Source organism: Carassius carassius, chromosome 14 (assembly GCF_963082965.1).
Source record: "Carassius carassius chromosome 14, fCarCar2.1, whole genome shotgun sequence".
NCBI classification, from domain to species: domain Eukaryota; kingdom Metazoa; phylum Chordata; class Actinopteri; order Cypriniformes; family Cyprinidae; genus Carassius; species Carassius carassius.
Window position 1 is genome coordinate 12,561,669 of NC_081768.1, and position 18,259 is coordinate 12,579,927.

General features: G+C 37.1%; 1 protein-coding gene across 3 annotated transcripts in view; it reads right to left on the minus strand.

Annotated features, from left to right (window-relative positions):
- Positions 1–1,341: 1,341 nt before the first annotated feature.
- The window catches only part of unc5b (unc-5 netrin receptor B), a 57,178-nt gene continuing 40,260 nt past the window's right edge, over positions 1,342–18,259 (minus strand). Inside the window, exons 3-17 of one of the 3 annotated variants that reach the window (XM_059566147.1) lie at positions 17,333–17,476; positions 16,968–17,071; positions 16,472–16,652; positions 14,287–14,454; positions 14,017–14,181; positions 11,976–12,008; positions 9,237–9,431; positions 8,593–8,928; positions 7,590–7,677; positions 6,668–6,836; positions 6,328–6,567; positions 6,089–6,238; positions 3,326–3,490; positions 3,051–3,229; positions 1,342–2,957 (exon numbers count right to left, since the gene is read on the minus strand). In XM_059566147.1, the coding sequence (XP_059422130.1) occupies positions 2,792–2,957; positions 3,051–3,229; positions 3,326–3,490; positions 6,089–6,238; positions 6,328–6,567; positions 6,668–6,836; positions 7,590–7,677; positions 8,593–8,928; positions 9,237–9,431; positions 11,976–12,008; positions 14,017–14,181; positions 14,287–14,454; positions 16,472–16,652; positions 16,968–17,071; positions 17,333–17,476 (2,483 nt within the window). In that variant the 3' untranslated portion in view covers positions 1,342–2,791. Of the gene's footprint in view, positions 2,958–3,050; positions 3,230–3,325; positions 3,491–6,088; positions 6,239–6,327; positions 6,568–6,667; positions 6,837–7,589; positions 7,678–8,592; positions 8,956–9,236; positions 9,432–11,975; positions 12,009–14,016; positions 14,182–14,286; positions 14,455–16,471; positions 16,653–16,967; positions 17,072–17,332; positions 17,477–18,259 lie in introns of all 3 variants that reach the window. The other 2 variants (XM_059566146.1, XM_059566148.1) reach the window with 2 other exon arrangements.

Consider the following 18,259-nt stretch of genomic DNA (forward strand, 5'->3'; position numbering starts at 1 on the left):
GATTCTTAATAAAATTGGACTGAATGAATGTCTGGCAATCTATTTGGTGTATTGTTAAGTGCTGAAAAGGCATGTGAATTGCTCTAGGGAAAGAAGGCATGATTACATGTCTATTCAACCAGTTTAACCAAATGATAAAACGGGTCTCTTGCTCAAACCAAAAAGCCCACTGCAGCTGCCGAGGGCAGGATCCAGACACTGAAAACCTTTTCACTCTCTCTCTCTCTCAATCGCTCTTTCTTTCTCCTCCAGGGCATTATGTACACTTTTATCTCAGAGATAAACGGAAGAGTGCATCCTCTCCACATCTCTGTAACAAGTCTATAAAGACTGAGGGGAAAAGGTTCTTCACCCTGTGATGCATTTAATATGTCTTTAAAAAGCTTTAATTTCCCATACCACAATCTGATTTATGAAATAGTTAGCTCATGGCTTAAACTTTGTGATTTTATGATTTAATGCAAAGATGATCCTGAAGGACAAATATCTTAAAAAAAAAAAAAAAATTATATATATATATAAATAAAATCAAACACACATACAGTTTTAGCTGTATTAATTTTTTTTAAAGTAACACAAAAACACACTTATCTTGTTAAACTAGGAAATATAATTTATTGCATAAAAATTATATTTAGTTACAGTAAGAAGTCTAAACATTTATGTACAGTATTACTTTACAGCATTACATGGAAAAAATGCATGACTTCTTCTGTACCTTCTTTGATATAAAATAACATCTGAAAAAAAAAGGTTAAATTCGGCCACACTTGAGTATCCATAAACAGCAACTACCATCCAGAGAGAAGCTTTACATGAGACATGTCAAAGGCGTTTTCATGTAACATTGACCGAAAGAGACTGAAAACATTTCAGAGCCATTTCAGAGTTCATCAGGGATTTTCAATGTTCTTTGCACCCTTCGTCATGAAGAGGGGTTAAAAATAACCCTCCAAAAAAAAAAAAAAACCTTCGTTGTGAGGGCACAAGTGACAAGCCAAAAGCTTCCTAAACAATTTATTAGGAACGTCACAGAGGTCATGGATCCCTGACCCACAATTAAAGTCGATTTGTTTGCATTTATTACAGCTGAGGCCTAAGAGGTCCAGTTTTCCCCAGCTTAGTTACAGCAGTGATCAGAAGATGGAAAGCAGTAAAGAATCCCATTCCACGTACTTCATACACACGAGACATCAAGACGTCCACAGATTCACTTTTTGTTGTGCACTTGCATAGTACTTATAATGGGAAAGGAGGAACAACAGATATGATGAAGCCTGTTTATTCATATACACTGTAGCACTGACTCATAGGTTGGAACAAACAAGCTCTCTCACGCTGTTTTTTTTTCTCACACACACACCTTAGTTATTTAATTCACACCTTTACAGACATGGAGAGATACTGCACTTTCTTTTAGTTTTGTTTGTTGCCAGACATTTGAACACTTGTGAAGAAAATGTCAAAAAAAAAATAAAAAGAAATGGACCAATATCCACTTCAACTGATTATATGACTTCTGATAATAAGCGGTACATGGCTTTCAGGCTTACTAAAGGGAAACCCATTAAAACCTGAAAGTCAAAACAGACAATAAAGAGCAAGTGGGTCATACTGCAATCAACAGAGCACTTACGCCACCTCTCAAGGCTACAATTTATAATTTAAACAGCACGACTGACTGGCATCAAACCCCGAAAAGGGCTTTCTGCCATCTGCACAATTTTCATCTTATTTAACCAGTGCAGTATATTTGCAGTACGCTTTCCCAAGAAGGATCAAAGCACATTTAACCTCAGCAGAACATTTCAATTTCATCCCATCTCAGTTTCAATGACCAAAAAAGTCAGTACATCACAAAACCTTTGAATGCACATGTTAACTGCAATCCTGCCCAAGAGACGAATGCAACGACGCAGCAGATGCATAACAGCAGTAACAAACAGAAAAGTGAAAAACAATGATCCACAAATAGGGATAATAAAAAAAGTCTGTTCCCTATAGGAAACTAATATGTGTTTACCAGAAAGCTGTCCTGTGTTACAAATGATCACTCGAATATAAAAAAGAGAGGCTAATGAAGGTATGACCAGAGAAAAAAGATGAAAATCCAGCAAAAAGATTGGTCCTCTGCTAATGAGGACGTATGCCATTTCAAAAGACACATAGAAAACAATGCTTCAAACTAAAGCCGAAGTGAAACAACTCTCTGAAGCATGTGGTTTGTTTCAAGTGAAATCATCATGAAAGCTCATTTTAGGGCAGATGATCTTAGTTCCTTGTTGGTATCCCGGGTTTCCATCTATAGTCTTGTTTATTTCTGTGTGAGCGTGTTTCCTGAGGAGCTTGGCGCACTGCTGTCTTACCGGACACAGAATCTCAGTGTCTTTTAGCATCTAGCGGTCGCTAGGAAACAAAGCCAGCAGCTTGATGTGCAATGGCATTTGATCGTGTACTTTAACACTTGGTATGTGTAGCAGAGAATCAGTGTGTATCAATATGATGCAACTATCATTTAATCATGAGCCGATCAGAACTATGCCAGAAAAGGCACTGACTTGCTTTTGGAACAACATCTCTTTTTTTGTGCATCTTCATGTTTGCTACATTTCGATATGTATTATTCGGAGATCATCCAGAGCGCTTGACCCCGTTGTGATCCTTGGAATATTCTGCATGAGCACAAAGGAACTGAGGTAACGATGCACTGGAACGCAGTTTCCATCCGCTTGCATGAATTCTAGGTTTTTAGTGGCAAATATGTCCCCTCTTCACACTTTTGATTCGCCGATCAGCAATCTCCGTCCGTCGTCATGACAACCAAGACCTCACTCTTGCCCATTTCTTCAAGAGCCGTCGCCAGAGAGACCAGGTCTGCGTCACCCTGGTGACAAGCTTCCCACAGGTCTAGCAGCACACCTGTGGGGCTGGGTTTGGTTGCAAAATAGTTCAGATACCTGAGGGAGAGACGTGGAAAGAGATGAAAATATTCTCATCATCTGTCCTGTAGAAACATTTATGCAGATTAATTTGGGTGCAGGTAAAATTACCTGTCAAAGTCCAGCCTGTGAGCCAGCATTCTCCAGTCGCAGCCGCGGGCGCTGGGGGCATCCAGACTGGCACAAATCTTCTGGCGTATGGAGACGGGCAGGCGGAAAGCATACGGGCCCACTTGAGACGATGGTAGACATGAACCGCCTGCTGGCAGAGGTGAGTGGGGGGGCAGGGTCTGAAGAGGATGAGCACAAACACACAGGAAAACAAATCAGTAGTTATTAAATCATGCATTAGTGACTTGACAATAAATAATAGATCTTTTCTGTACCTCTTGAATATCCGTGTTAAGCTGGAATATCTGTCCTTCTCCCTCCACCTGTCTGACACAGATCTTGCAGGTGAGCTGGGAAACCACCAGGCTTCCTCTCTCCAGACTGAAGGTGCAGTGCAACGGACGCTGACTCCCACTCCAAATGTGGTAGAACGGGATTTCCTGGGAAACAGGGACAGAATTCATGAAATCCATCTGTGGATGCTTAAATTGGTAACATTTGATAATTTAATAAAAATGTACTAATAGACTTTAATACATTTATGTATTTGAAAATAATTACTATTTACTGATACAAACATTAAAAAGCATTCAAAAGTCTGGGATCAGTAAGATAAAAAAAATGAATGGATTGCTGATGAAAAAGAATGAAAAAGTGATTGATTCAAATGGATGAATTCTATTCATCAAAGAATCTTGAAAAAAAGTTAATTTTCCCTACAGTTTGGAAATAATATATATATATATATATATATATATATATATATATATACACACATATGTACAGTATATACAGTACAGACCAACAGTTTGGAAACATTACTATTTTTAATGTTTTTGAAAGAAGTTTCTTCTGCTCACCAAGCCTGCATTTATTTGATCAAAAATACAGAAAAAACTGTAATATTGTGATATATTATTACAATTTAAAATAATTTTTTTAATTTATTATACTTTAAATTATCATTCATTTCTGATGCAAAGCTGAATTTTTAGGATCATTATCACATGATCCTTTAGAAATCATTCTAATATGATGATTCATTATCAAAGTTGGAAACAGTTCTGCTGCTTAATATTTTTTCAGAACATGTGATACTTTTTTAGGATACTTTGATGAATAAAAAGTAAAAAAAAGAAGAAGAAAAAAGAAGCTATGTTTTTAAAATATAAATATTTTGTAATAACAATATACACTAATGGTCAGTAATTTTCTTTTACTGATTTTAAATAAAATCAATACTTTTATCCAGCAAGGATGTGTTAAAGGGGTGGTTCACTGATTTATTATGAGTGTTGGAAACAGTTCTGCTGTCTAATATATTTGATGAATAAAAGGTTAAAAAGAACTGCATTTATTCAAAAAAAAAAAATTTCTAATAATATATTTTCTTTACCATCACTTTTTATCAATTTAAAGGGGTGGTTCGGGATTTTTGACATCGGACCTCATTTTTAAGTCAGCCTGGTTGTTATTCATCAGTGGAGACCTTTTTTTTTTTTTTAATTATCCAGTCTTTATATTTGGATAGATAGCCGATGCTAGGCTAGCGCGAGTCAATGGGTATATGTTAGCCAGCCCTTAAAAACAGTTTTACCTGCTCCACAGTGCACCAAACGCAAATCAATTATAACACTAGACTATCGATGCAAATGTCCGTTGATAGAATAATGTTAGAAATCAAACTTACCTTTCATCACATTGCATTAGTTATAATTTGTTCCCTGTAATCATAAGCCTTGTCGACAGCAGCAGCGGAGTGATATTGATTACCTAGGCAACCGAGTGAGCCGGTCCACACATGACGCAAGTGTATTTACCTGCCGCTGGCACACTGATCATTACTAACCGGAGCAAAGTAAAATTCCGCAGCGGCTGAGAAACTAGTTCCTTTAGGATCATTGAGATGAAAGGTAAGTTTGATTTCTAACATTATTCTCTCAACGGACATTTGCATCGATAGTCTAGTGTTATAATTGATTTGCGTTTGGTGCACTGTGAAGTGGGTAAAACGGTTTTTAATGGCTGGCTAACATATACCCATTGACTCGCGCTAGCCTAGCATCGGCCAACTATCCAAATATAAGGACTGGATAATTAAAAAAAAAAAATGTCTCCACTGATGAATAACAAACAGGCTGACCTAAAAATGAGGTCCGATGTCAAAAATCCTGAACCACCCCTTTAAATTGATAAAAAGTGATGGTAAAGAAAATATATTATCAGAATTTTTTTTTTTTTTTAATAAATGCAGTTCTTTTTAACCTTTTATTCATCAAATATATTAGACAGCAGAACTGTTTCCAACACTCATAATAAATCAGAATATTAGAATGATTTCTAAAGGATCATGTGATAGACTGGATGTTACATGTGACACTGAAGGCTGGAGTAATGATGCTGAAAATTCAGCTTTGTATCACAGGAATAAATTATTTTTTTAAAGTATATTCAAATAGAAAACTATTATTTTTAAGTTGTAATAATATTTCACAATATTACTGTTTTTCTGTATTTTTGATACACACATATATATATTAATCCGCATGACATTTTCAACAATGACAGTAATAAGAAATGTTACCTAAGCACCAAATCAGCATATTAGAATGATTTCTGAAGGATCATGTGACGCTCGAGACTAGAGTAATAACTGCTGAAAATTCAGTTTCAGTTTCTAAAATTACATTTTAAAATATATTAAAATAGAAAACAGTTTTTTAAACTGAAATTATATTTCACAATAAAATATTTTTACTGTATTTGATCAAATAAATGCAGCCTTGGTGACCATAAAAGACTAATTATTATTATTTTTAAAATCACAGACCCCAAACATTTGAACAGAAATGATATATTGTATCATGGCCCTTCTTTGTTCTGAATAGATTTTTAAGATTTATTTTAAAGTATTTATATGATTTTTTTTAGGAAAGTTGTTTCAGAGATTGAGAAATTTACATTTGCATTTATCCCAAAGGTTTAAACATAAAATTAAATTCTACCCATATAACCAATAACAACATGAAATCTCTCACCTGATACTTAGCCAGGAGTTTACTTCTCCAGTGAGAATGAGGAATGTCATGGATTGATAGCCGCAGGTTGTGGTAACTGTCCTTAAAGAGGAGAGGTTTGGGATCCTCTAGTAAAACCCCACCCAGACTTCGCTCCACCTCTAATACCTCCTACAGGAAGAGAATAACAAGATTTTAGCCTGTTTCCAAACTAAATGTATTGGCAAAGTAAAGCCGCTAAGAGAGGCAGGCAGACTGACCTTAAGGGCATGTGGGGTGTCCTGTATGCAGTAGACCCTCAGACTGTAGTCCAAAGAGAGGCACGGAGCCCGGGGAGCAAAGAGGGCCAACTGCAGCCTCTTACAGGCTGGCCGAGGGGGAGCCGACTGTCCCACCAGACCATATGTCCCCAGCTGCTCCATCAGAACATGACAACTTTGCTCCTCCACCTGTAGGTAGCATGGTGTTGACAGACTCTCCTCTCCCACTGTTAGCACCTCCTAGTGGACGGGAGGAAATTAGTGTGTCACTAGATGTCTCAATTATTTCCCATCGTTGTTTATAAAATGAACTGTCTCCTTTTTGAGAACTCATCCTCACCTCCCAGGCGCCTTGATGGTTCTGTGTTTTGAGGGTGAGGGTCCAGTCTGGGGGCTCTAGCTGGGCGCAGTGAGGCAGGGTTAGGACCACAGGTCTGCTCAGCAACATACCAGAGGGTCCGCAGCTCACCACCGGACTTAATACGGTCTGACTTCCATCTGACGGCAAGCTGACACAAAACACAGAGCGAGAGAGGTTAGCAGCCCTAATTCACAATGACATTCATGCCGCATGCCAAATTCAATAAAAAAATTAAAGAGCACATCATCAAATACACAGTGTCCCAAATTTTCAACTCTCTCGTTTAAAGTAATCTGAGATTGAAATTTTTTTTTCTTAATGTATTTCTGTCCTTCTACCACAGCGGGATAAAGAAATGTTGCAAGCCATATTCAAACTTGTGTCGGCCACATGCGCACCAAAGCTCAGTTTGTGAAAAGACTAGGATGTGTTAACACAGAGCTATGGCTCTGACATTAATTATTAGTGTTATGAGAAAACGTATGGCACCTACAAATAGTGAGAAACACAAAGCTTGCAGTCTGTAAGCTCTGAAGGCACAGTGATATTTATATATTTCATTTTTGACAACAAAAACAAACACTGTAAAAAAAAAAAAAAAAGAGAGAGGGCCTCAGCAAAAAAGTCAGAGCTCAGACAACCATTCAGTGTTTTTAAGACATTTTTGTTTGTTTGTGTTTTTCCACTGTGTCAGTTTTGAAATGTTATTTTCTCCCTAGCGCTGCCACTGGGGTCACAGCGTTTGTGCAGTCAATATTGTTCTGCAAGGGCTGTTGAGATGTCTTGAACGGTACTGTTTGCTAGTGCACAAAGTGACAGATAAATGCAAGCATTATAAGTGGGGAAATGACAGTGTGATGGGGGCAGGGCACTGAGAAACTGTTTTAAGTGGCTGACTTACGTTGTTTTCTCCCATTTGTTAATAATGAGATACATCTCGTAGAACTTGCCCTGAGGAATCGTCCCTGGTGGAACCAGCAGGCTCACCCCTGGCAGGGGAAAAGGAGGACAGAGGGAGGATTAAAAAAAAAAAAAAAAAAAAAAAGCTTAATTTAATAGTTTCAGAGAGTACATCATTACAGTATTTTGCACTGTAATGTGAGCTTAAAGGAGGAGGGAATATTACTGTATTTAAGAGTTTTCTGTTTCAGGTATGATTCTGTATGTCTATATGTCCATCAATTTACACTGTAATGATGCTTGCAAACTTGTGCCCAGCCGGAAAACAGAATTTTTTCATGCTGAGAGATAAGCAGATGTACTGTATGTGTGTAGTGTGTAACATTGGAACATTCTCTTGTCGTTCACTGTTGCTATCAGGAACTGTTTTTTAGCGGACTTTAAGGACTTTAAGCTTATTTTAAAAAAGTAACATATCAATACATACATTTTTTATTTTAATATCTTCTATTGTGAATAAGTCATGCCTAAAAATATTAAAACCAAATTTTTGGTTTTAATATTTTATTATGAATAAGTCAAGGCTTTATTGTGAATAAGCTCGTACCTTGTTGCTTACATTTTAAATAATATATTTATTTAAGAAATAACTAAAGCATTAACAAAATTGATATTAAATATTTAGTTTTTATTATTTATTTTGATTTTATATAATGACATAATATAACTAATATAATTATTAAATAATATTTATATATTCGTTTTTTTTCCGTTATATTAAACATACATTAAATGTAGTTAAGAAATAACTCAAACAAAATATTTAAGAAATTGTTAAGAAAATATTATAAAATATTTTATTATTATTATAATTTTATTACATTTTTTAGCACCAAACTTGAATAACAAATGTATACAATTTAAGTGGACTTGACTTACATAAGTTGACATTATCAAAATAAAACTAGAAAAGTGTCAAATCTGGCTTCTTTAAGGCCTATTACCTGTATAAGGGATGGTGAGACGGCCCCCAAGGGAGCCTAGTGTGGCGCTGGCACTGTGACTGGGCTCCCTGGGCAGCGTATGCCCATGATGGTCTTTAGGTCCAGAGCCCACAGTCTTCAGGCTCATGATCTCCCCATCAGTGGAGCCTGGGCCAGTTGGCAGCTCGAGGGAGGACATGGTAGAGGAGTTGTACACCTTTATCTTCAGGCTAGGAAGTGGATCCAACAGGGGAGACGTGGTCATGGGGATCTTATGCTGAGAGTCCAGGGTGGCCTGCTGCAGTGAGAAAAGCGGCCCGCGGAAGGATCCGGCACTGGCTGTGAGGTCGGGAGGAGCTGTCGGATGCAGTAGGTGTGGATTATCTAACAAAGTAGAGAAGCGAAAAGAGAGAAAGAAATCTTTCTGGCTAGCTGCAAAGTTAAGAGAGGATTTGCCTAAGAAATGAGAGTATTAAAGGGGAGAGGATTTAAAAAGGGAGCCATATAAACAAGTTATAGCAGATTAAATAGTTTCGAGAGAGCAGGTGACAGCAGGAGAAAGGATTAAAACTTAACAAACATCGAGTTTATATAAGGACTGTAGGTGTGAGAGAAGGAGTGAGAATGAAAAAGAAAAAAAAACTGAGGAAACACGGATGTCTCACCCTGTCGTGGAGGTTTGTAGTTGCCGGGGTGAAAGGCAGCAGTAAGGGCCGAGGATGAATCGGTGATTTCACCGTGAAGATGGCGACAGCTCCGACGATAGACCAGGATGCCCACACACAGCACGAGGATCACACACAACAGCAAAGCTCCCACCAGCCCCGCGTACACCGCTACACCAGCGCCGGAGCCCAGGGCTGAGACACATACAGACACACAGTTATTCACACATGCAAACATATCACAGATGTAAATGAATACATTATGCAACACAAAAGTGTGATCAAAGGAAAATAAGTTGGAAGGAGAAGGTTGGTACCAGACATTTAACACAGCAGCTTGTTCTGGCCAAGAGTCGTCCACTGCAAAATGGCAGTTTGATTGACACATAAAGAGACCATTCACAGTTAATTTAGTTTTTATGTGTCATTTATGGAGGTTTATATGTATTCCTTCAGCTGCTTCATTTCTATGTGGCACTGGACAATCAGATTGTAACTGGTGAATGTAGACAGCGATTGCTATTAATACAACCTTTATTAATAATAACAATTATTAAAATAGTAATAATAATTCACAATAATAACAAGAAATAATCATATTGCTGCAAAGCTGCAAAAAGTGTCATTTAAAAATGAACTGTTTATTTAAATGAATAAGTAAAAGTATCTCATGCATGTAAATAATTTAAAAATGGTCTGTTTATTTAATAAATAGGAAAGTAACCAATAATCAGAAAGAAAGAAAGAAAAACCTGTAAAAAGTTTCTCATACTTTTCATAAGTTTCGTAGCAGCAGCCAATCAGATTGTAACTAGTGATTGCAAACATTGGTTGGTATTTTTGTGGTTATTTAACAGATTTAGGGTGCTCTGAGGATAATAATAAGGGTCTAAAACCCAAAACATGTAGCCTATGAACAGTTGGGGTTGCTGTGGTTATAACAGTGCATTGTGGGACTCTCTTTGTGACTCTTGATCCCTAGATCTTTTTTATTCAGTCATCACTGAATTAAGTACTATATTTACATACCATAGTATGCTATAAAAAGGCTTTAGGAGACGAGGAGAGATAGGGGTGATCACATAGGTACTGCACCCAAGAGACACAGAGGAAAAAAAATGAGGAAGAGAGCAGATGCGTGTGAAGAGTGCGAGTAGGAAAAAGGGCTCACGTGGCAGGACAGAAGTGAATCTGACATCCGTCTTAACTTATTAAAGCAATAGGTACCAAGCTGAATTAGGTGCGTTACTTTTTGGTCTCTCAAGTACTGAATGTCACATTGATCTCAGAATATTAGCATCACTTGAACTGTGAGCTACACTATTGATCGCTCTGGGCCAGTAAGATGCACAGCCATTAACTTCAATGTCTTCGAAAAGCATTCTATTTCTGAACCCATATTGCATATGTATTATACATCATCTTCCAGGAATGCTTATGCACATTTTCCTGTGTGTTATGTGAGTGTGTGTTAATAAATTGCATATGCTATTTAGAATGAGTCTGAGATAAAGGTCTGGAATTTATAATAATATCCAACAGTAAAGGAATAGTTCACCCCAAATTGAACGTTGTCATCATTTACTCACCCTCATGTCATTCCAAACCTGTATAAGTTTATTTTTCATGTTGAAACGAAAATAAGATAATTTGAAAAATTTTGAAGAAAAAAAGTTGTTGGTTCCCATTGATTTCCATTATAGGGAAAGAAAGCCAATGGGGACCATCAACTGTTTGATTGCCAGCATTCTTCAAAATATCTCCTTTTATGTTCAACATAATTGAGAAACTAAAACAGGTTTGGAATGACGTGAGGTTAAGTAATGAGTAAATGATGACAGAGGTGATTTTTCCCTTTAACTATATTCGCCAACAACGTCTTATGACTAAAAGTAGTATCTAAATAGTAAAAAAAAAAGAAAATTATATACAGTATATATATATATATATATATATATATATATATATATATATATACACACACACATATATACACCCATATAGAAGCCAAGTCAATTAAATCAAGCAATATTTGATTATTTTGAGATTCTCAGCCAATAAATAATAAATAGTTGTCCCATGTCAGTTCAAAATATGGTGACATCCTACACAATTAATAATATAATATAATATAATATAATATAATATAATATAATATAATATAATATAATATAATATAATATAATATAATATAATATAATATAATATAATATTAATTTGTTTTACATTTAAATGGTTTTAATTACTTTAACTGATTAATTAAAGTTAGAAATGGTCATTATAAATAAATAAATAGTCATATAAAAAAAATTAATAAGCTGTACAAGTCTTGTGACTGTATATAATAAAAAAATGGACTGTGAGGTGCTATCATCTATTTCATATTCTCAGTTCATATGAAGTTTTCTTCATATGACTTAATTTCATGAGGTTCAGCTTTATTATGCAGGACAGTGTGCTGCATATCCAGAGACGAACAGGACAGAAGTGACAGAGTGAAACAGTACACACACACACACACACACACACACACCCACACACACACACACACACACACACACACACACACACACACACGTACTTTATGATCATACTTATATAGCATCTATATAGATTCATATTTCCAGTCACTTTTCCTTGGATTTCCCAGACACAATCACGTAAGTAGCCAGACGCACAGAGAGAGAGGTTGAAAAGTGGATGTCAAATAAAAACATTGTTATTAAAAGGAAAACTTACGATGGGTTGCTTGTTCAATAGAAACCTTTTTATCTGTCAGAAAAAAGGCAAAAACAAAGACAAAACAAGAAATAATGAACATGAGGATGGATGAGCAAAGTTATGAGCGTAGATCAGAGATGACTGCAAATGAAAGTGGAACAAATAATCCATAAATGCAAATACAAGACTCAGCAAATGATAAATCAAAGCATAAACTCAGAAATCACAGTAAGTTTATGGCAGGCAGAGCAAAATTAAATATGTTAGCGTTCTCAAGGGACGGTAGGCACTAGAGGAATCATTTGTGAGGAGATATATATATATATATATACAGTACAGACCAAAAGTTTGGACACACCTTCTCATTCAAAGAGTTTTCTTTATTTTCATGACTATGAAAATTGTAGATTGACACTGAAGGCATCAAAACTATGAATTAACACATGTGGAATTATATATGGAATTATATACATAACAAAAAAGTATGAAACAACACAAAATATGTCATATTCTAGGTTCTTCAAAGTAGCCACCTTTTGCTTTGATTACTGCTTTGCACACTCTTGGCATTCTCTTGATGAGCTTCAAGAGGTAGTCACCTGAAATGGTCTTCCAACAGTCTTGAAGGAGTTCCCCGAGAGATGCTTAGCACTTGTTGGCCCTTTTGCCTTCAGTCTGCGGTCCAGCTCACCCCTAAACCATCTCGATTGGGTTCAGGTCCGGTGACTGTGGAGGCCAGGTCATCTGGCGCAGCACCCCATCACTCTCCTTCTTGGTCAAATAGCCCTTGATGCCTTCAGTGTGACTCTACAATTTTCATAGTCATGAAAATAAAGAAAACTCTTTGAATAAGAAGGTGTGTCCAAACTTTTGGTCTGTACTGTATATATATATATATATATATATATATATATATATATATATATATATATATATATGTATGTGTGTGTGTCAATGCTGCATTATTGATGCTTGAATCTGGGTTGTGCTCCAACTTTAAGCCCAGACAGACCGCACTTAAACTTCCAGTCTGCACTGTGTTCTGGCTGAATAGTGTGTGCATATGTGAGTGTGAGTGTGTGTGAGCGTGCTATTGATGTTCTCCTGAGATAATTCAATGCTGTCAGCTGTGCTCTTCCAAAATCAGCTCTGGGTTGAGCATCCAGTGTCAAGATGAATCTGGCTCACCATGATGTGTTTCTTCACTTGCTAGTATTAAAGTATATTTTGTCTGGCTGCCCATACTTCACCGTTTACCCTCTTGTCCATCTGTGCTCACAGCCATTTGCTAACTCATTTTCTGAGGGTGTGAGGACCAGTTTTTTTTTTTTGTTTTTTTTTACTAAATGAAAATTAGAAACACTGCCCTGGCAACTAGCTGAAATAATTTTTTGAAATATTTTACAGTTACATGTACTTTATTTCAAGTAATATGTTTAATGGTATTAATTTTAGCTTTAAGTACATTTGTTCTCCATTTTAATGTATTTTAAAATATCAATTATTTCTGTGATAGCAAAGCTGAATTTTCATCAGCCATGATTTTTTTTTTCAGGATTCTCTGATGAATAGAAAGTTCAAAAGATCAAAAACAGCATTTATTTGAAATATACATATTTAGTAACATTACTTTAAAATTAGTTGAAGTTTTAGTAATTTTGTTGTGTGCTTATATATCTATATTAGTGCTGTCAAATGAAATTAAATCCAAAATAAAAGTTTTTGTTTACATAATATATGTATGTATACTGTTCAATTATGTATATATAAATGCACACTTACAGTAAATATTTTGGAAATATTCAAATGTATTTAAATGAATAATTTATATTCTTATTTTATATTATATATAAATATATTTAACATAGACATAACATATTTTTTCAAGAATATATACATGCATCGTTTATACATATACATACATATATATATATATATATATATATATATATATACACACACACATTAATCGTTTGACAGCACCTATATATATATATATACATACATACATACATATACATATACATACATATACATATATGTAGGTCATGTGACTTACAGCGGGCACACAGTCCCTCGGTGCAGTTCTTGCTCTCCATCATGCTGCCGCTGCAGTGACGTCCTCCGTTACGGGGTGGGGGTGCCTGACATTCACGGCTTCTCCAGTGTGTGCACTCTGTCCCACACGCTGACCACTTGGCCCACTCAGTCCAGCCTCCGTCCACTAGGAAAATACATAATGAGCATTTACACAGCGAAACATGAATCTGTTAGTGGATCGTATGAATATAGTGTGTCATGTAAGGTTGTGACAGGTGTCAGTCTTCACCTGGACAGAGGGTGGTGCAGGTGACTCTCTGGAATGGTGGGCCGTCACAGAAGGCTCCTCCATTGAGCGGTGCTGGATTGGTGCAACTGCGTGTCCGTCGCTGCCAACCCCGCCCACATTGAGCATTGCACTCTGACCACTCTGTCCAGGATGACCAGCCCCCACTCACTAAGGAGAGCCAGATAAACATATACATGAGCCAACTGATATGCAGTTTGCTCGGAGGAGAATGAAGCCTGTTAGATACACTCACTGGACTATTAAAAGAAAAACAAGCAGCAATGCAAAATGAACTACTTTGAGCTACACAACAGGACACAATGTACAAAAGAACTGCATATTATATCAAACATGAAAGATAACATACAGTGAGTCAGCATGACATAATCCTACAGGACAACCAGGACCCTGATTTAAAGCAGAGAGTACCTTGAAACTTCCTCAAGGGTTTTTTTTTTTTTTAAAATAAATAGATTAATGTATTTTTCCCCACTTATTACACAGATGCTTACCAAATTAATTAATAAATTAACATAAAATATTGATTTTGTGCAGAAATATTATGTAACTTACCATTCTAAAGTTTGGGGTTGGTAAGAATTTTCAGAATAGAAGTAGAGTAAAAACAGTTATTATAAATATAGAATTATATAATATTATAAAAATAAAAACCAGGTCAGGATGGAATTGAAAGGCCTCAGCATCTCTGGCCCTAGCAGAAAGAAACTTAATGCTCAAAGATATCATAGAAGCACCATGCATGGGAAGGCAAGGCCTAGGAATAACCCACTTCCAAAGGTGGGGGAAAGAAGAGACTTGGTCCAGGCAGAAATAAGGGACCTAGAAGAGGGAAGGAAGGCAAAGTGGAGCTAGGATTCCAGGGAGCCTGGACAAGGTGGTATCTCCCCAAGAGGAAGGTGTCATGGGCTGACCTTTGGAGACTCGACTCGAGCCATACCGGATCTCATTCTTGCTTAGGGCCATCTATGACACCCTTCCAACCCCTGTGAACCTACACAAATAGGGGATGAGGGATGACCCAACAAGTAAGCTCTGCGGGCAAAAGGGAACGATGGCACACATCTTGACAGGATGTAAGACTGTGCTTGCCCAGGGCAGATATAGATGGCGCACTGACAAAGTACTGACTGTGCTAGCTGACATCCTAGAGCAGGAGAGAACCAGGAAATGTCAACATAAGAGCAAGATGCCACCTGGTATAACATTTGTCAAGGAGGGGACAAAGCCACCAGGTTCTCCTGCAGTCTGCCCAAGCATGGGAGCTTAGATAGACCTGAGGAGAAGGCTTCAGTTCACAGATGTTGTCCACACAACCTTAAGACCTGATGTGGTCCTTTTCTCCAAAGAAGGAAAGAAGATCATCCTAGTGGAGCTTACAGTGCAGTGGGAAGAGGGGTGGGAGGAGGCATTTGAAAGGAAGTCTAAACACTATAAAGATCTGGTGCAGGACTGCAGGGACAAAGGTTGGCAGGCATGGTTGTACCCAGTCGAGGTTGGATGTAGGGGGGCTTCCTCACCCAATCAGCCTGGAAGCTGATGACAGACACTGCAGTGAAGGTTATTGAGAGAAAGAAGGAAGTGCGAAGACTTGGGGAGGCAACAAAGAGAGACTCTTGGCAGGAGGAAGGAGTTGAATGGCTGGCTACAACTGCTGACCCACCAACAGTAGAGTGTTATGGTTAAGGGTCGAAACACTTCAGGATCATTGGTAACTATCTGATGACACAACCTCCTGGAACAAAGTCTCCAGTCATTGCAAAATTACTGTAGGAAAAGCATCCAAGGATGTATGTTATCATTGAAAAATAAATATTTTATAACATTATAAACCTTTAATGCATCCTTAATGTACAAAAATGGATTCTTACAATAAAATTAACTGACCCCAAACTTTTGAATGGCAGTGAAAATATTTAAAATATTTAAATTACACTAGAATAAAAAGAGTGCAAAGAAAGACAAAAAAACATGAAACTTTGGTCAAATGTTGAATGATCATTATAAACTGCAAAATGGTGAAACTGAGTATTTCAGAAAGCCGTATAATAAATATTCATAAACACTAGGTGTGATTCTAATTTTCTTTTGTCTAGAGAAATTCCCCTTGATAGTTTCAATCAACGATTCGGATCACTGCAGGGATTCTGATTGGTCAAGTGGTTACCGTAGACGATGAGTGTGGCAGTGCTGCTACGTCGCTTAGCGACCACATTGCGAGCCACACAGGTGTAGTTAGCCGTGTCAGAGAGTCGAGCCTGCTTGATGATGAGGTCATGGTCGATGGTAATTAGAAAGTTTGAATCCAGCGCGGGGTCAATGAGCTCTTCGTTCTTCAGCCAGTCCACCTGTGGCATTATAAGAAATCAATCCATTCACTTTGACGTAGAATGATGTGCATCAGGACAAAAACTGCACTTTAAACCATTTGAACAGAAAATTCAAAAAGCACCAGGCATGTTCTGAATACAAAAAAGGTATAACTGAATGAAAATAAACAGTGTAAAATATCCTGCGTGGTTTAAAGTTGTATCAAGCCTGCAATATTATAGTACAGCCACAATCAAAGATTGTATGTTAGTTATTATGCATGAAACAAACTGAGAAAAAACCCAGTTGGAGGTTGAAACAATAACAGAAAGGATAGGAAGGCGATATGGCACCTCAGCAGGCGGGATGCCCTCTGGTGGACGACACTGCAACAAGACTTCCTGCTCCAGACGCACTTCCCTACCAAGTGGCTCCTGTTCAAAGTTCTTCCTTAGGTCTGATAAACACAAAAATATTTTTTTTACAAAAACAACCAAAAAAAATCTAAGTGCTTCCATTTATTTTTTTAATTCCAAGCAAAAAAACAACAACCAAAAAAGCATGTGTTATGAATTAAAATAGCACAAGGAAAAATAGTGAGTGTCCTATAGTCAGAATACTAGGTTTCTCTTCAGGTTCTGTCTTTTAAATGCAGAGAGCCTGCCTAAGAAGGCATGTGACACCGACAGATCACATAAGCTGCTGAACACAAACTCACAGGCGATGCGGACGTAAGCCCGCCGGCTCTTTGTGGTGCCTGCCGAGCTCCAGGCAACACACTGGCACCAATAATCCTCCAGTCCAAACAACTCCTCTACCTGCGTCCGGGAGACAGAGATATCTACCTCTCTCACTACTAGACCTAAGACAGGACAAAAACAGGAACATATCAATCAAGTTTTAAATGTATGCATCACTTCTGACAGATGTAGTAAAATTGCAAGCCCCAGACTGTGCTTTTTTACTTAAAATAATACATTTTTGTTGATGTTTTTAGCACAGTATGTTTGTCTTTAAAAGTTTATACAGTACGTTCATTCAAAATCAATTCCCCAGTGGAGAAAATGAATGGGATCGACTCAACTGTCAACTTTCTGGAATCAATCTCTGAAGTGTAACCTATTCTACAGTACATAGAAACTTTACCAAGCCAACACCCGTACTCCAACAGGCATGTTTGATATTAATTCTAACCTCTAACTACCTATTAATGTCTATGGTTTTACAAGTCAATGTTCAACAATCACATATTTGACCCTGGACCACAAAAATTACAAAAAATCTCTGGGGTGTATTTTTAGCAATTGCCAAAAATACATTGCATGGGTCAAAATTATCGATTTTTTTTTAATGCAGAAAATCATTAGGATATTAAGTAAAGATCATGTTCCATGAAGATATTTTGTTAATTTCCTACTATAAATGTATCAAAATGTAATTTTTGATGAGTAATATGCATTGCTAAGAACTTCATTTGGACAACTTTAAAGGCGATTTTTGCAATATTTTGATTATATTGCAACCTCAGATTCCAGATCTTCAAATAGTTGTATCTCGGCCAAATATTGCCCTATCCTAACAAACCATACATCAATTGAAAGCTTCGAAAAATTGACACTTAAGACTGGTTTTGTGGTCCAGGGTC